Source organism: Trypanosoma grayi (assembly GCF_000691245.1).
Source record: "Trypanosoma grayi strain ANR4 Tgr_48_V1, whole genome shotgun sequence".
Lineage (NCBI taxonomy): Eukaryota > Euglenozoa > Kinetoplastea > Trypanosomatida > Trypanosomatidae > Trypanosoma > Trypanosoma grayi.
Window position 1 is genome coordinate 1 of NW_008825667.1, and position 17,871 is coordinate 17,871.

Sequence of the window (17,871 nt, forward strand, 5' to 3'; positions counted from 1 at the left end):
CCTCTGTTGACTTCTTGGTACGGTGCATCTTCACACCAACTGTCCCTTTTGGATTTGGCTGCGCACACATGCTGTCCGCGTCGTATGATGACCCAAGGATCATCTCGTTGAACTCACGAAAAAGCTGCGCGTAGCACGACATTCCCTCACGGTCCGGAAGCGAAAAGTCCTTTAGCGTCCGTAGCCCACTAGTGACGTTCTCCACCTGCTCCTGCTCCTGCTCCTCCATCTTTGCTGCATGTGTACGCCGAAGCGCCAGGCGCCGGAGGGTATTATAGTGTAGCTGCAGCGATGGGTTTGGCACCGCGTCGATGTCATAAGACCCTGACAGAGCCGAGACAATGCGTGCAGCCATATCTAGCTCCTCTGGCGTTGGTGTCGTGGAGGCGCCAAAGCACGTCAGGGAGGGCACGCCGCGGATGTCTTCGGCGTACGGTAGCGGTACAACATAAAGACCGAGCCCCTCCACTGGGAGACTTCTGGTTGGGACGGACGAGGGAAGTGGTGCGGGTACTAGAGCGACAAGTCGAGGCACCGCTCCGGACCTCGCGATGTGCTGCGCCACCGCCACCTTTCCTTCCTTCTGCATCACCTGTGTGAGCAAAACAAACATCCGTAGGGAGCCCTCGCCCCCGTCCCGTGGGTTAGGGCACAGGAAACTCGACTTGCGGATAGCGTGTTTGTGCTGCAGAGTGTCTGAAGCGCGCTTGAAGCAGCAGATCGAAAAGCCAACGAGTGCGCCGGCCACCGCTGTTGCAACAATACGTTTCTTCTCGTGCGGCGTAAAGAAGAGACGCCTGCCGCCCACCGCAATGGATTGCAATAGGGTGCTGGAATCTAAAACTTCACTCTCTTTGCTCTCATTCTCTTCTTGCTTTAGTTTTCTTCCCTTTTCCACCAACTGCACTTGCCGCCGCACGATTTCGTTGGTGTGGGGATCAAGCCACACTACGCGGGGCGGCACTGCTGACATCAGCGGGTAGTACACACTCACTGCCATCGTGGGCACACACGCCCCGCCGACGCCTGGGGCAATTGTGAGTAGAGTGTTCTGGTGCGACCGCTGTGGGTGTGCTCGCCGATGCACTGCACGCATGAGATCGTTGAATGTCTGGGGACCGCTGCTAGTGTGCACGGCAACAGCATCCTCCCACACGGTTGTCCCCAGAATGCTGGCCACTTTACACTGCAGTGGTTCCCAGAACTTTTCCCCGCGGAAAGTTCCTCCAGGATGCACGCTTGTATCAAAGCTGTCGGCTTGAGCCTCGGCAACATGCGTGTTACACCCCTCACCGACGGGGAACACCTCAAGGGTCACACCCATCTCATACAAGTCTTGTATCCGCGACAAACACCGCTCCTTCTCCGACTCATCATTGCGGTGTGGCACATCATCGTTTGTGAAGAGGAAAATGCGACGAGACTTAATCGTCTCGAATTTCTGACTCAGGAACATGTGCTGCGAGACCCACAGCACGTCGCTCAAGCGACATTCACTGTCCTGCGCGTGACCCACTGTATCGTTAAACCTTTCATGCTCCTTTGAGGGCACTATTCCTGCGGCGGCAAGCTCCTCCAGCTTCTGGACAGAGTTGATCTCGAGAAAGGCAAAGTGGTGGAATACGTACTGACCAGGCAAATCGTAGATATTGCTCGTCCCCCTTGTGTTGTAGAGGACCAATGCAGCAATATCTTTTCCCCTTGTTATCACCTTATCTTGGTACAACTTAAAAACGCAACGAGCAGCGTCCCGGAAAGGCGTACTGCTTTTGTAGCCCATTGTATGGCCCGTGCCACCACTTCCCGTACTCTCCGTGTTCACAGCCGGCCCACCCACAACCTTGGTGGTGTCACCAGTGGTGTTGAGGTTTGCTGACATGGTGCCATTTCCTCCTCCTTCAGTGTTCGTAGTTCGGAACATGCCGTGCTGACAGTCGATTAGGCACAGCAAAGCGTCATATTCCCACCGCCCCACTGCAGTCCGTTCCAAGCCATCCAGCTCGGCGTCATCATCAAGAGCACCTGTTCCGGTGGTCGCCTCCAGCCACTCAGAACAGTCGGCCATCTTACATTCGCTTTCCGGCCGTGTGTGTGTGTGTGTGTGTGTGTGTCACAGGTGCCTTCATCACAACAAGGAAGAAAAACCGGAAAAACAAGGAAAGTCAGGGGGATCCTGAAACGATCAACTAGAGACGCGTGTATGAGGGTGTGAATGAGTGCGGTAATAAATAGGCAAAAACAGGGGGCAGATAGCACGCCACAGCATTGCGCTTGAGCAACTCTCCATACAGATAGGTGTACATAGCGTTACAATTATCTCACATCCACTCCGTACATATGCAAAAAAAAAACATACAATTCCGGCTACTCTCCCTCAAGCAGCTCATCGCTCTAAAAAGAAACAAAACGAGTTCACTCACTTCAGCCACTCACCGTTGAGGCGTCGCAGCTGCAAACACAGCATCCCGCTTCGCCGTCCACCGCTGATATTCTTCGTGGTTCATATGGGATGTCGGGTTCTGCAGCGGCTTCGATGGCTGGCCAAACTTCTTCTTCGCAGCCGCCCCCTGAACGTTCTTGCCGGGCCACATGTCTGCCCCAGATCCAGGCTTGCCGTTGCGCCGCTCCCCCGCGCACATCTCACCGCGCCATATCTCCACACCATGCCCACCGCGGGTCGTCTCCACCTGCTGATGTCGCGTAAGCCGAAATTCCTCCGCGAGGTAGTCGGTGCCCGCCTCTGCCATCAACATCGACGGAATCCTTGCAGAGCACAATGGGTCGCGTGCGTTCTCACGGTATGTGTTGGTCCAGCCCTCCACACGACGATGGTACTCTGCCAGCATAGTACTGTCTGTGAACGGCTCGCTTGTGTTGTCAGTGCGACGGCGTCGTCCCAAAAGCCTCTCACGTCGTTGCTCTTCTGCCACAGCGTTTAGACCGTCCACATCGCGCTGGATTCGACGCATTGTGGCGGTGGCCTCGCTCACGCTAGGCATGACAAATTTAGAGGGTATCCAAGCAGAAATGCTGAGGTGCTCTCGCCCCGACATCGTGTCTGGAGTTCCACAAAACTGCAACTCCTCTGAGACAAGGGCATCCGATGCCGATTGGAACGCTTGGACCTCCATCGTTGCTTTGTTGTGCGGCACGCCGAGCTGACCGTAGTTGTCGATAAAGAGCGGGGCATCATCTTGTTTAAAAAATGTCGCCAAGGCATTCTCAGGTGCGTCCACTGATTCACCTGGTTCTTTGTCGTCGACGTTGAGACTCGGCCGCCGTGGCGGAGGCCCACTTGAAGATGACTCAACTGCATTCGGATCTTTTGCCAGCGAAATACGGCGGAGGCGTTCAAATAATTCGCTGCGTGAACCAGAATTCTCAGAGGAAGGACGACCCGCTTTGGACTCGAGCGACTCGCCTTCCGCTACGTCGTGAGGCACCTGAAACCGTACGCGCATGCTATTCATCGCCTTCTCTGGGTTATCCTTAAGCTCCTGCAGAAACGCCTGCTCCCCGGTCTCCTGTAGAGAGTAGGTAACCTCCCTGGATGGGGTCGACTGCAAGCTTGAAGTCACAAGCCCACGTGACATTGATTTGAGGCCAGAGCCTCGCCGCCACTCCCCAGAGACGTTGAAATCTCCTCCAATTCCAGTGGAATTGGGCATACCGGATTGACGACGCTTTTCAGTAAGCCGCGCCAGAAGAAGTGTTGTGAGGTGTTGCGCCTTCTCCCTGGTGTCGGCCTCCTGCGTAGCGGTGTCTCGCACCAGCATCTCCTCTGTGCTCTTTTCTCCCAGGTGAGAGGCAGCGAATAAGAAACAACGCCGGTGGTGACGCTCGTTCGGGGCAAGGGCCATATCGCGTCGCCGCTGTCGGTGTTGCGGGAGTCCCATTGTTACGTCAGAATCAATGTTAGAGACACACGACTGAATTCGCTTCGTATCTGGAAATTGAAGCACGTAGCCCACAGAAATAGCCTCCTCAACCGTGATTTGTATTCGAGGATTAGGGCCCTGAAGAAAGATATGAACAGGTGCCGGGCCACCAGCACGTGTCACTTCGATGAGACCCATACGTTCCTGTTGTGTGTCACTGAGTGGATTTTGTTTCGACTCAACCTTTTGCATCTTATCTCGGCTATCCACAAGTCCTACCAACCGTTCCAACTCTGGCATGGTCTTGACCTGCGGCTGTGCCTTCCAGGCTGCAGTTAAAGCTCGTTGCTTCGCTAGGAAGGGATCCTCTTCATCACTGATCACTGGGGGTGGTTTTCGCAAAGCAGGCTTTGTAAATGGTTGGTGGGCAATGGCAGCGTTTACATAAAAAGGGAAGGTGCTCCCAGCGATGACCTTGGGTTTACCCTTCTTTTTCTTTTTTGTGGCGTCCGATTTCTTTCCTCCACGTGCGGCATTCGCGCCACTACCCACAGGTTGGACGGCCAGCAGCACTTCGTCGGAACCAGCAAATATCTTTGCCTCCATAGCCGCAGCTGACATGGACTGCATCTTGCGCTCCCCAGGGAGTGTGGTGTAGGAGATGTCGTCCCACTTCACATAATCACGGTAGCGGAAGCACAAAGCCTTTAGCTGAACCTCTGCAAGCCACAGTGCGTACTCCATGTATGTCTCGCCGCGCGGTGGCGGCCCTACCAACGGCATCCGCGAGCGTCCCACCGCATCCACGTCGCACTGGGGAACAGGTGGGGCAAACACGCGCTGCATCATCTGCGGCGCGTGGGCACCAACCTCACCCGAGTGCCGGCGAAGCACCTCAATACGGTAGAGCGCGTCGCGGAGGTTATTGCGGCTGAGTTTCCACCCTTCCACCATTGCCTTGGAGACGAGACCAAGCGGCCAGCGGTGGAGGATGATAACGGGCTCGCCAATCACGCTGCCGGGGCCATACTCCACTACGCCGTCGACAATCGATGTTACTTTTCCGTGAAGAATGATCAGCATTTCCCCACACCGTGAAGAAGTCGACGTCAGGAGTGTTCCTGGTGGGTAAACAACAGGCTCTATCCGCTCCTGTACAAGTCGAATAAAACTATCCGACGCGTCACGAAAGAGTTCACAGCTTTCACGCAGCTTCTGTGCCAGAGACTCTGTGAACCTCTGCTCCCCAAGCCAACGCATTCGCAGCGCGGCAGCCTTGGTGAGCAAACTGCCCCGCAGGGCGTCATCACGCCTTACAGTTGCTGCAAAGCCATGATGAGAGAGACACCAAACATCACACGAAGTCTGTGCTCGAAGGACGAAGTGCCTGGGCTCGCCAAACAGTACCGAGAGCTCGCCAAATGAGGCACCCACTGGGACCTCCTGTAGTACCTTCCTTTTTTGCGGTAAACCCAAGCACTGGCATGCGCAAGCATCGCTCGAGGTTGCCGCTGGTGGTTCTTCAATAGTCATTGTGCCCCGGCGCAGGAAGCACAACTGACGGGACGTAGTGTGGGGGCACAATATCACCTCTCCTGGGAGGTACGAGCGAGGTGTTAGTTGTGTGGCAAGGGCACGTATTGTGTGTGCAGGTGTATCTTGCAGAAGCCAGCTCTGACGCATAAGAATTTCGTTGAGTGGGTAATAGCTCGAAATGGACCGCACCCGGGCTGCAGTGATGTAGTCCGCCACAGTGGTTGGATGCCGTGTTGCACCTCCTGTGAAAAGAGGAACCCTACCTCCTCCCATTTGTGCAGAAGCAAGCTTAATAAGGACATTATGTAGGTCAGTGGTACGGATGCGCATGGTCTCAGTTACTCGCATATCGTTTCCCATATCTGTCCTAGCTGAGGGCGCTGTCGCCTCTGCTGTAATCGTGGCGAGGCGGAAGGGCTCTAAACCGAGTGCTTCAGCGGCACAGCAGACGTATGGCGCACGAAACAACTCTGTGCGCGCAGGCAGGAGTGTTGGTTGACCAATCATCCGCGACGCACGTCGGAGCGAGCGCTGAATCGCCGTTGAGAGGTTTGAAATGGAGGCGACATCGCTGGCACCATCACTGGTGGGCTCCGCCGGCGTTGTGGCGAAACGAAGGAGTTCTGGATTTAGGCCCAACGATCCAGCCAATCGTATCGTATCATTGTTGACAAAGTATTGTCTTTTGCTGCTGTCCGCTATGATACCCTTGCGGCTCTGTGGCTGAAAGCTTACCACCTGCACGTTCCCGCTCAAGACAACGTGGACAAACATGCTCTCTGGAAATTCGCCAGGGTACACAAGCACCGCCCCCGGCTCGTAACAGATAGGCGTTAGTTTTCCCCTAAGCTCAGCCGCGAGCTCCTTCTCGTCAAGCGGCACAGGAACTTCAAAGAGTTCCAGCGACGCGTCGACCAGCGCCTTTGTGAGAATGCGGATTGCTTCCCGGAATGCTTTCTCTAGCTTTGCCGGATCCGAGGAGGCATACCTCTCCGTGAGACGCCTCCGTCTGAAGAAGACACTCTTGATGTTCATCACAGGCGCAAAGAAGGTACGGAGAGTGTTGCCCGGGAGAGCACGGAGTGCGGTGTTCATGAAGGACAGCCGGTCTACCTCAATACCAGCGACCTCCGGCTCATCGTCCTCCAGTGTTGCGCTGCGGCTGTTTCTTCGTAGAGGCATCACTGTGTTTATCCTGACAGTTGTTGAGTGCCCATAATTCGCAAGCATCACTCTTACACTTTTTTTTTTGTTTTCACCACTATCCAAAAACTCCACAAATGTGACTTTCTCTTTCTCTGCAATGGGTTTTTCTTTTGGCTGCCGTTGCTGCTTCTACTACCACACACACACACACACACACACACACACACACACACACACCAGATGAGTGAGCTGCTGAGTTTTGCTCTTTCTGCCTTGAGGTGGATTTATAAGACACCAATGAAGATGAGAGCAGTAGTCCAAGGCAGTAATAATTGGGGAGCAAAGGGAACAAGACAAAAAGGGGGAAAAAAAAAACGGCAGACGAGTTATGTGGGGATTTCTGCATGTGTCCCTGGCGACGCAAGCAATTGAAATAAAAAAGTGACGTCACTTTCAATCACCTTCTCGTTTGCTTTCTAGTAGTAACACTCACAATCACACAGACAAACACGCACATATACACACAGATCGTACGCCTCTCTCAATGTCTCGTCGTGGTGGGTCCTTCACTCTTCGAAATTTACCGGTGAACCCTACGATAGAGGGTTACAGTACACGTCTTTACATTGCGGTGCTATCAACATGAATGCGTGCCACGTCGACTCTGCTCTACGCGTTGCCTCTCGTTGAGAGGCGATTGGCCATTGCCTCCATCTGCGACCGTGAGATCTTTGACGACGGCGGGTCATATGGGTACACGTGCTTCTTGAACAGCTCCTCGTCCCTTTTCGCATAGTCAATGTGGAATAGACGCTCCACGCTTTCCTGGAGCTGCGCCTTGCTGATCTTCTTCGTCTCGGCCTCTGGCAGGTACCGTTTCTGCAGCTCCTCGCGGCGCGCTTTACTCTTTGCGATCTCCTGTGCGTAGATGCGGTCTACTTGCTCCTGAATATCGCTCTCTGTCATTTTCTTGTCATTGCGGTGAGTCTCCTCGTAGATTCGCCGCTCGCGTTCCTCTCTACTCACGCGGAACCGCTCCAACTGCTGGTCGTATATGCGGCGAACGAGATCGCCCTCTTCATCCTTGTTGATATGCCGCGGCGGGGCGCACGACTTGGAGAGTTCGCGGTACCGCTCCTCCTCGCGCTTGGCGGCGCGCTCCATCTGCTGGTCGTACAGCCGCCGCACGAGGTTGTTCGTCTCCTCCTGGCCCAACTGCGGCGAACTGGATTGCGGCTCGACGTTGGCGGCCATCTTCGCCCTGATGCCACGTGTCCACGGAAAATTCTGCTGCTCTTGAAAACGAGCAAACCACAAAGAGGTAGCGATGGGAAGAGGAAGAGGCAGAGGCAGAGGGGGTTATATACACACAGCAGTATCACACTCGGTAACGCAGCACAAAACGAAGATGCTCACAGAAAAAGGTGCAAAAGGCAAAACGGAAACAAACTGTGCTGCAAGCCGCAGACGCCAAAAGTCTACGGGTCTTAGCCATTTACCGCGTTCTCTTGCTTAGCGCACGCGCCGCTTCAACTTCAGCTCCTCAGTGAACACCGCGTGCCCCTCCGTGTACGCCGCAGTGGGGTCGTGGTAGAAACTCTCCGCTGGCCGCGCTACGTTGATGGTCTGCACGGGCCCACGCTGCTCGAACACACCAAGGGCACTCTGTGAACCGCAGCTGTAATCACTTGCCGCCACAGCCCGCTCGTAGAAGAGCGTCGATGCCTCTTGCACGTACGGTGCGGCAGCATCCCACGGCAGCACGTCCAGGTCAGCGTGTCCCATCAGCAGGCAGTGGTTTTTCGCTCTGCGGAGGCACGAAAACGTCCGATCAATGTCGTCACTCTGGAGCAAAATGGCAAGTGTGTACTTCACCTCGTCGGGTTTCCCCGGCACGGGGCAAGGAATGCAGGCGCTCCGCGCCCACGCCACTTCTGAGGCGACATGACGCAGAAAGCGGTGAAACTCCCCACGCAACTCCTTCTCAACGCGCCGGTAGGCCAGCAGCAGCAGCTGGTCCTTGTGCAGCACACGGTCCGTCGCCTCCCGCGCGAGAACAAACTCGATGGGAGAGGACGGGTTGAGCACGATATCCACCCTCTCGGGCACAATAGAGGCGTTATGCAGTAAGGTATCAACATCAGCGAAGTAGCCAACAAAGAAAGGACGCAGCAAGGGGCCAAACATAGGGAGAGGAGTTGCCTGCGCAATGGAGAACGGAGCTGTGGTGCAAACTTTAGACCAAAACGCCTCACGAACAGCATCATGACTCGGTGTTGCATTCTCCTCAGATGACGATTCCACTCCTCCTCCCTGCGGATGTTTGCCTTTCCTGCCGCTGTTGTTTTCTGTCGTCTTCTTGATGCGCTTATTGTGCTGCCGCCAAGTGCGAGAAGGGCGTTTCTTCTTTTTAAAGGGGTGCTCCACTTTCTGGCAAGTGCTGTTATCGCACTCATGTGATGTTTCGCCCACAGCATCAAAGATGTCATTTGCGTCCATCCAGGAGGTGCAAGCACTAGCAGCAGCGCTCTCAGTAGTGGTGACTTCCTGTTCAGCCGCAGGTTGCTTCGTGGGCTCAAGTGCGGTTTCCAAGAGATGCTGTTGGACGTGTCGCCCCCACCAGTCACTCTTGGACACGTCAGGCAATGGCGGTGTTTCTCGTCCCGTGCCTTTCCGCTCTTCTTCTGCGGCGTCACCGGGACCGTCGGCCCACAGCAGCCCACTAGGGTCGCGTACCGTAAAGTGGAAACGTCTGCAGAAGAGACGAAGGTACGCCAGTGATGTGAAAACAGGGAGGGCGATGTAGTTATCGAGCGCGAATACTTGTGGCTTTGTGTCGTACGGGTCCCAGGGGCCAACAGGAGAAGCCAGTGAGATGAGCGAGGCCGTCAGGAAGTGACGCATGAACTCCAACTCCGTCCGCGCGTCGCGGTTCTCGCTGATCGCCAGTGCAATCGCGCTCTCCAGTGCCTCATTTTTTGGAAGCCACTCAACATGCACGCCGGCGCAGTCCACTGACGCTGAAGCAGAAGAAAAGGATGATGAGGATGCAGCGGAAGCATTCTCCCGCTGGGCCTTGCGGACGCGACGCCGGCGCTTACAAATCTCCCCTTCTGCTGCACTGCTTACCGCCCGGAGACGCCGCAGTTGCGCCCGAAGCTCCCGCGGTGTGGCACCTCGAAAGAACTGACACGTGCGGAGGAGCATGCGCCGCCCCGATCTCCGTACCCAGCCGCTCTCGCCACCTGCACACAAGAGCAGCAACACAAACCAAAAGAAAGAGGAAGATGAAAAAGAAAAGGCAAGCGCAAGAAGATCAGAGGTAATGCCACGAGTCAACTCATTGCGGAGGGTGGGTCTTGGGCGGTGCGCCGCATTGCCGCCACCATGAGCATGGGGCCTTGTGGGTGGAAGTAGATAACAAAAATATCCGCCTCGTGAACGAACTGACATGATGGGGGTGGAGGGGGAATTCAACATTTACAACAGCAATACCACATGCACCACTCGCTGCACACGACACCTGCGCCCCGCATATCTCCTGCGTTTCACCTCTACCCACATGCACCACTCGCTGCACACGACACCTGCGCCCCGCATAGCTCCCGTGTTTCACCTCTATCCACATGTCCGCACTCACTGGAAAAAAGAAACGAAAGGGAGCGAAGCTGTGTGGAAAGAAAAAGTGAGACCTGATTGGGAAGCAGTGAAAAACAGCGCTGTTCCCATCTCTTCATCCTTTCCTTCACGGACTGCCCATCCCCTACAGTTTCAGGACGATCTTTCCCAACGTTTTGTTGCTCTCCATGATATCGTGCGCCGCGGCAACATCCTCGAGAGAGAATGTACTCTGCACGACAGGTGCAATCACACGATCTTCAAAGTATGGGATCACCTCTTTCTCGAAACTCCCCACCAGTTCACCCCTGTACTCATCTGTTTGATTCCGCAGCTTTGTGAAAATGAGTGCGGCGCGCTTTCGAAAGAATGGAATCATGTCGAAGGAAACCTTCGGCCCACCCATGTATGCAAGGAGCACAACCTTGCCGTCCTCCGTCAGCACCTCCCCATCCTCCGCCAAGTACGTGCCGCCCACAACTGGGTCGAGGATGACGTTGATACTCTCGTCTCCCACGGCATTGCGAACTTTGTTGGCGAAACATTTCCCCCCCTCATCCGGCGCTCTGTCGACCGCGACGCTTGCGAACTTCTTGCAGAACTCCACTTTTTCTGCTGAGCTGGTGGCAACAACTGTCGCACCGAAGAACTTATCTGCCAGCTGCATAGAGGCAACTCCAAGACCGCTGGCAGCGGCATGAACCAACACTTTTTGCCCTTCTTGCAGGTTGCAGTGAATCTTTAGCGATTGCCAGGCGGTGAGGTACGACTCAGAAATCGCTGCAGCCTCGATAAAGGAGTATCCCTTTGGGATTTTCATGACAGTGCCCTCGTGGGCAACCGCCTGCTCAGCGTAGCCACCGCCACTGAGAAGTGCCATGACGCGATCGCCCTCCTTGACACGAGTCACAGCGTCGCCCACTTTCTCCACCACTCCAGAAACCTCGAGGCCCAGAATCTCGCTGCAGCCCTTCGGCGGCGGGTAGTGGCCGCGGCGTTGCGATATGTCAGCGCGGTTGACACCAGCCGCCATCACTCGGATGAGGACGTCATTGGGGCGCGACAGGGTGATCTCGGGGATATGTGAAACCTGCAGCATGTCTGCCCCGCCGAAAGCCTTTAGTGTCACAGCGCGTATCGTCTTCATCTCCCTCTGTTGTTATTTTTTTTTCGCGTAATGTTTTGCTCCTTGATAAACTATGCTTTAGGAATAGCAGTAGGCGATGACCTTGCATACCGCGTGGCGATGTTTTCGTGCAAAAAAAAAAGCACAGAAAAGATAGAAACAGAAGACTGCGACGTACAGCAAAGAGGAAAGAGAGAGCAGTCAGACACACACACACACACACAGAGAGAGAGAGAGACCATTGAAACGAATCCAAAAGGCCCTTTCACGTCACAATGCAGCGCTTCGGTTGCTTTCCGCGATTCCTCTTCGTTGCATTCTCACTGAACGCCAACGCTGCCACGTTTGCTTCTGCCTCTGCCGCCTGGACTGGGATCGGAGTAGGCGCAGGTGCAAGGCTGCTTGTGGTGGCACGCAATTTCTCCTCCTTCCCCACCACATCGTCCTCTTCTTTGCATTCCTCGACAAAATCCCACTCATAGTGAGACTCGTAGCAAGCGGCCTTGCACTCAATCACACTACGCCGGAGTCGCGGGTCGTTATACGTCTGACGCGTGTTGCCACACTGCCGACACTTTGCAATGTACACTGGGAAGGCCATCGCGCGACTCTTACACAATAGAAAGAAAGCCGCACTTTTCTTTTTTTTTTGGGGGGGTGGGGGGTTGTCCTTCCGCTTTTCTATGTGAGGTCGCCCTTTCGACAATGGGCTGAAATTGCAGGGGAGAAAAAAAGATACAAGCACGCAAAGAAAGAAAGACGCACACACACACACACAGAAGCACACGAAGGATGGCATGATAACGCCTAGAAACCTTGTCGTCCTAAGCGTGCGCATTGAAAGGCCACCACTTCTACATCTCAGGCAACACGAAAACAAGACATGAAGCGGGTACATGGAAAACACCAACACACTTAAACTGGTTGAATACGGTGGATACGTGTAGCTCTCACACCGCGGGCCTCTACAGTAGTCTACCTCAACTCGCGGTAGTGGATCAATTTCCTAAACAATATAGTGGAATTTGTATGTTTTAAAGATTCTACATCGCCGTCAGCATTGCAGATGCAGCCTTACACACACAAAGGGAGAGAGAAACGTTCTCAATCATCATTCTCCTTTTTTTTCGCCCAGCTTATCACTTGTGGTACATCTATAAATATATATATATATATATTGAGCCTCCAAATTTATTGAAGGTGTGACGGAGAAATCGTCGCGCTTGTTCTGTTGCCCGAGGCGTCGCGCAAGTGATGCGCCGTCCCACCAACAAACATCGGGCGGCCCGGTGGTGCGCTCCTTGGCCCATGCAGCGAGGGAGTGGCGTACGCACTCTCCGGGGCGTATCCCAGCCGCATATCAGCCTGAGACATGGGGCGTTGCGGCATAAGGCTGCGCCCCAGGGCCGCCGCCTGCATCCCCATTGGGTTCTGCAGCACCAGCCGCACTGCCTCCTCCAACTGAGCCAGCTCGCGGCGGTCAGCCTTCTTCATCTCCAGTATCGCCGAGTTTTCCTCTAGCTGCGCGACGCGGCGCCGCAGCCCATCGTCCTGTTCCAGAACCTGCACCTGTGACGGCGATCCGGGCGTCACTGTGGACTGGCGACGATACGCCTCGACATTGGGCTGCTCAACAGAAGAGTGCACACTGTGGCGCGGCGACACGGGTCTCGCGCTGCCTCCTTTCCGCTGGGTGATTGGCAGCTCGGGGAATTCACCCTTGCCGCTCATCGGACGGGTGTCGAATGCCGACGACGGTGATGCCTCTTCCACTGTCACCGTGGCAGTGGCATCACTCGGGGGTGGTAACGACATGCGCTTTGCCGACGCCGGGCGCTGCCGCTGCGCTGAGAGAGGCCGCTGTGGCACTTCGATAACTGGGAGTTCGGCACACTCGACACCCTTTTCAACTTGCAGCTGCTGAGTGTTTGTTGCAAACGGGATACCTTCTACTGTGTTTTCCAGGGCTCGCACACGCTCCTCGATGTCCGTCAGAAGGGCCTTTTCAAGGCTAGCCCCATCTGATGCCTGGAAAGTTAGGTTGTGTAAACGATTCTCAGTTTGCTGTAGACGGTCGGCGAGCTTGGTAACCCTATTATTACTCTCTGTCGTGTCCGACGCCTGTTGCTGCTGCTGACGCTGTGCATCTTCAATTGCAGGAATCCGCCTGGTCTCCAGCGTTGTCACACGCTTCTCCACCTCATTCAGAGAGATCTGCAACTTATCAAGAAGACTGCGGTCAAAAGCAGTTGCTTTGTTTTCTGTAGGAGAGGCAGCAGCTTCAGCGGCACTAACACGCCGTATTGCGCCCGCAACATTTTTAGCTGTCAGGGCATCAGAAGCTTGATGTCGGAGCATTTGGCGCATCACTTCCAGCTCGTCAAACACGGCGGCAAAGGCGGGAAGGGAATGCAGATACTCAACACGCTCCGTTGTAGAGTGCTCAAACCCACCATCTGGTCCACATCGCGTCAGCGGCTCCACCCTATCCGGTTGGCTTTCCCACATTGCTATGAAGCTGTTGAAGAAGCTCATCGTCTGCTCCACTGCGCGGTTGAATTCCTGCAGCTCTCGAATGGAGTTAAACGCCTGGTCTAGATCATTCGTGCGCACATCGGACTCCTTTTTCAGACTTTGTTCCAGGTCAATAAACTGCTGCTGATTCGCCTTCGTGGAGGAATCCAGCCACTCCTTGTTCTCAGCGCAGGCATTCGACAGACGGGATAGCTCCTGTCGCATTGCATCTAGTTCATTTTGCATCTCATCGTTGCGAAATCTTTCTGCCATAAGAGACTCCACGTGCTTTCTCAGTTCATCATTCTCCATCGTCAGTGCATCAATACGGCTGGTGAGTTTATCAATGTCTACGTCGTGGCCGTTGCCCTGATCGACGATAAGGCGGACCAGATGTGTGAGGCGGTTATAGCTAAGCGTGAGCTGTGCCTCAATCATGTCAGGGATAGCAGTGACATCCACGTCCACCGAAGGCATCTTTGATGGGTTGTTTTTTTCCGTTGCTGTTCTCTGTGTGTGCTTCCACTGCAGCTGCGTGTGTTGTAAGACAGCAGAAAGAAAAACAAAGCGAAATAAGCGAAAAAAAAACGGATGAAGATAAGGAAAAAAGACAACAAAATAGTGAAGAAGAAGGCCAAGGCAAGAGGAGGGAAGTGAAGCAGCACCAGACATCGTCCGTAAAACGGCTAGAATCCCTGCAATCGGCGTGTAAAGCAGATCCGTGTAACTTTCTCCTGAAGAAGGGCTATGATAAACGGCACAGTGGCCATTAACGCATTCATCTCTCTCTCTCTCTCTCTCTCTCTCTCTCTCTCTCTCCTCCTCCTCCTTTTTCTCTCATCCCTTATTCTTGGTGTGTTGTTTGCCATTTTTTTTCATCAGTATTTCAGTTCTGAACATGATCGCAGATAAAATCTGATTCCTCTTTCATACAAGTCTACATCATGAAGTGTTTGTTCTGTTGAAAGAACTAACGCAAGGGACGCGCAGTCATCGGCGCAGCTGCCCGCTTCTGTGCGGCGCACCACGCGCAGTTGTACACAACACAAGGTGTGGTATGCCCCAGCGCGCTCGGCTCGGCTGAGAAGCCTCCTTCCATTCTTCCCGGGGAGCCCATGCTCATGTCACGCAAGCGCACGCTGTGTGACCGGAGCTCGTCGAGTTCACCAGCGCGGCTTCGCGGCGCCACACGCGCGCTTTCGCTCCGCAGCTGCTTGAGGCTCAGCAGGTGTGACATTGCAGCGACCTCCGCTGCCGTCGCGTCACCACCGGCATCTTCCAAAGTAAGCGAAACGGCATCACCACCTCGCCATCTGTCGGAACCAGCGCTACGTTGTCCTCTTTTCTGCAGCAGTTGCTGCTGCTGCTCTTCTCGAATTAGCCCCGCGGCGGTCATTGCTAGCGCATCAGGTGAGGCTGATTGTGGCTCTCTCTGCACCTCGCGTGTCACCAGTGGGGCACTAAAGGCGCCCATCTGAGGCGGGCGGAGCGATATTGCATCGGCCTTTCCGGGCTCCCCTACATTTGTTATGGGGCCCTGCCCTGCAGCTTCATGCGATGTCATCACCAACAACCCAGTGTGAGACATTTGAGTGGGAAGTAAGGGTGAATGCATACCCATAAGACCCAACTCATCAGTCTCTTTGGAGTTGATGACAACTTGGCCTGGAATAGAAGTAATATTATCGAGGAGGGCGCCTTTCCCATCGGAAAGTTCACTGAACCCAGAATTAGGTCGCGCCGAACGGAGTGTGGCGAGAGCACGGTTTACTTCTTCCATGCGCAGTTCCACCTCCTGTTCCAGATTCTGCATATGTGTATGGTACTCCGCATCACCCGTCCCCGCAGCGTTGTCCACAGCAACATTACCAACGCCACCACCAACCATCGGTTGAAGAGTTATTTGGCGCTGCAGCTTTGGGGGAGATGGGAACATGACACCACTAGACCCCCTTGTATCAGAGAGTCCTGTTTCTTCAGAGGCCGCAGGAATTTTCTGCCGCTGAAGCAAGCGCCGGAACCCAACGATTTCCCGTTCAATTTGTTGAATCCGCATGAGTGACATGGAAGCGTCCTCGCGTGCTTTTCGGTCGATCAATGCGTTAGTGGCAGAGGCGATGGACCCTTTGTTCATTGTCGCACGACCAATGATTCGCAGGCGCTCTTCCAGAGATTGCCATCGCCTCCCCAGGTCCTCCTCTAGCTCTTGCACAATCTCGAGCGAACGGGCAGCATCATCGCGAGCCATCTGGTCAATCATCGGTCCTTGTGGCTTATGCTCGACAGAGCTGGGAACTTCGCTCTCCCCAGCAGGACGCACGGAGCCAGGCCCCATTCCTTTGCCAAGAGCAAGAGAAAATTCCTTGAGTTTCCTGTTGACAAACTTCTCAAGCTGTTCCACATGATCCAGTGCCGCGAAGGCGTCCTCTCGGGCGACCTGATCCACCACCCCGCCGTCCTTTGGAGGCTTTCTTTCCCTGCGTGACCTCATATCGCTGACACCACTAACATCGTTGTTGTTTTCATTATTCTTGGTGCTGATGTTGGTGGCAGAGCTACCCGTTTCGGGTGGCCCTGTGGGGTACCGTGCGGGCGACTTTTCATACCTCCCGACGGGCTGCCCGCTGCCCTTCACAGCGGTGGAGGCAGCAGCAACACCAGCAGCAGAAGTGGCAGAGGCTGGAGTGGCGTCTCGGGACTTAGATAGCGATCGTTCCACCTCCTTGAAGCGTCGGATAACAAACCGCTCGAGTTCCTCAAGGTCTTCCCGTGCTTGCTCGTCCACCACCTCCCCTGAGGACACAGAAGACCGCGGAGCCGCATTGCTCGCGTGACGTGAAGAGTGTGTTGCGGTACTTCCCCTCCCCAGTTTTCGCTCCAACGCCTCCACGCGACATGTCAGTTCCGAAAAATTATCACCCTCATCATCATGCTTGAAATGTGCCTCCTCCCGGCCACCGCGAGAATCCTCAGGAGCATTGCGGCCACGAGCATTGCGGTCACGCAAATTGCGAGATTCATCACGAGCACCACGAGATTCATCACGGGCTTCACGAGCGTCATCACGAGCATTGCGATCACGAGCACCACGAGATTCGTCCCGTGCATCACGAGCATGGTGATCATCCCCGCGGGCATTGCGATCACGAGCACCACGGGAGTCATCACGGGCAACACGAGATTCATCACGGGCATTGCGAGAGTCGTCCCGTGCATTGCGATCACGAGCACCACGGGAGTCATCACGGGCACTGCGATCCCGAGCGCCGTGAACCCTGCCTATTCTCTCCTCGGGCAATGTACGTGCGGTTATAGATTGGCGACGCTCAATCTGGGTAACAATGGAGTTGCGCGTATCACTTCGCAGCATACGAAAGGGCTTCAGGTTCAAGAGGCATGCCGTGTACTCCTCTGGAGTCACTACAGGATCCCCGTAGGTGCTTATTAGGTTTTCCACTTCTGTGGCGCGCAGCCCCCACAATGCCTGGAAGCCCTCAAGTTGCTTTACGCGACGGCGAAGGTCGTCCACCTCCTTTAAAGCCGACCCGGAGCTAACATTACTGCTTCGGGAAGCGAAAGCAGTCGATGCCGTGGCTGCCTTGCGCATCTTTGTTGTTTGTTGACGCAGCATGTTCAGTTGATCTTGAAGATCATTGATGATAACACGTTGTTCCGACTGCTGATCCACAAGGAGTTGAATGAGTGATTTCAGGCCCCTTGTATGGAGGGTGAAGTGACCCTCAAAGAGTTTGCCGTCATCCACAAAGTCAATGTGGCGTGACGTTCGATGTGCGGCCATGATATCTGCGGCGTCTCCACCGGGAATGCAAATCGGGCTCTCCGCAACCTGTAGTGGCTGTGAATCAAAATTCACTGCTGTCCTTTCAGGTGCCTTCATTCTCCCGGTTGAACTCCCTCTATTGTTTCCCACTCTTTTTGGGGGGGATGACTGTCAACTGTGTTCCTTCCTCCGTACTTTGTTCATTAAAGCCAACAAAAAAGAGAAGAGTGTAATTTCGCGAATCATAGCCTGTGGGGGAAGTGGAATGGCTC

General features: G+C 54.7%; 8 protein-coding genes across 8 annotated transcripts; 1 reads left to right on the forward strand and 7 right to left on the reverse strand.

Moving 5' to 3' along the window:
• Positions 1 to 1,081: 1,081 nt before the first annotated feature.
• Positions 1,082 to 1,546, forward strand: DQ04_00481000 (hypothetical protein; the record flags this gene model as incomplete). Its single annotated transcript, XM_009309069.1, has 1 exon — positions 1,082 to 1,546. One exon carries the CDS (start codon positions 1,082 to 1,084, stop codon positions 1,544 to 1,546), a length of 465 nt encoding a protein of 154 aa, XP_009307344.1.
• Positions 1,547 to 2,429: 883 nt separating this feature from the next.
• On the reverse strand, positions 2,430 to 6,644 carry DQ04_00481010 (hypothetical protein; the record flags this gene model as incomplete). The annotated part of the gene is made up of 1 exon (XM_009309070.1): positions 2,430 to 6,644. The coding sequence occupies one exon, from the start codon at positions 6,642 to 6,644 to the stop codon at positions 2,430 to 2,432; it is 4,215 nt and encodes a 1,404-aa protein (XP_009307345.1).
• A 585-nt stretch (positions 6,645 to 7,229) lies between these two features.
• Positions 7,230 to 7,814, reverse strand: DQ04_00481020 (hypothetical protein; the record flags this gene model as incomplete). Its single annotated transcript, XM_009309071.1, has 1 exon — positions 7,230 to 7,814. One exon carries the CDS (start codon positions 7,812 to 7,814, stop codon positions 7,230 to 7,232), a length of 585 nt encoding a protein of 194 aa, XP_009307346.1.
• A 258-nt stretch (positions 7,815 to 8,072) lies between these two features.
• On the reverse strand, positions 8,073 to 9,767 carry DQ04_00481030 (hypothetical protein; the record flags this gene model as incomplete). The annotated part of the gene is made up of 1 exon (XM_009309072.1): positions 8,073 to 9,767. The coding sequence occupies one exon, from the start codon at positions 9,765 to 9,767 to the stop codon at positions 8,073 to 8,075; it is 1,695 nt and encodes a 564-aa protein (XP_009307347.1).
• A 556-nt stretch (positions 9,768 to 10,323) lies between these two features.
• Positions 10,324 to 11,325, reverse strand: DQ04_00481040 (putative oxidoreductase; the record flags this gene model as incomplete). Its single annotated transcript, XM_009309073.1, has 1 exon — positions 10,324 to 11,325. The coding sequence occupies one exon, from the start codon at positions 11,323 to 11,325 to the stop codon at positions 10,324 to 10,326; it is 1,002 nt and encodes a 333-aa protein (XP_009307348.1).
• A 244-nt stretch (positions 11,326 to 11,569) lies between these two features.
• On the reverse strand, positions 11,570 to 11,905 carry DQ04_00481050 (hypothetical protein; the record flags this gene model as incomplete). The annotated part of the gene is made up of 1 exon (XM_009309074.1): positions 11,570 to 11,905. One exon carries the CDS (start codon positions 11,903 to 11,905, stop codon positions 11,570 to 11,572), a length of 336 nt encoding a protein of 111 aa, XP_009307349.1.
• A 590-nt stretch (positions 11,906 to 12,495) lies between these two features.
• DQ04_00481060 (hypothetical protein) lies at positions 12,496 to 14,295 on the reverse strand (the record flags this gene model as incomplete). Its single annotated transcript, XM_009309075.1, has 1 exon — positions 12,496 to 14,295. One exon carries the CDS (start codon positions 14,293 to 14,295, stop codon positions 12,496 to 12,498), a length of 1,800 nt encoding a protein of 599 aa, XP_009307350.1.
• Positions 14,296 to 14,788: 493 nt separating this feature from the next.
• DQ04_00481070 (hypothetical protein) lies at positions 14,789 to 17,716 on the reverse strand (the record flags this gene model as incomplete). The annotated part of the gene is made up of 1 exon (XM_009309076.1): positions 14,789 to 17,716. The coding sequence occupies one exon, from the start codon at positions 17,714 to 17,716 to the stop codon at positions 14,789 to 14,791; it is 2,928 nt and encodes a 975-aa protein (XP_009307351.1).
• Positions 17,717 to 17,871: the final 155 nt, after the last annotated feature.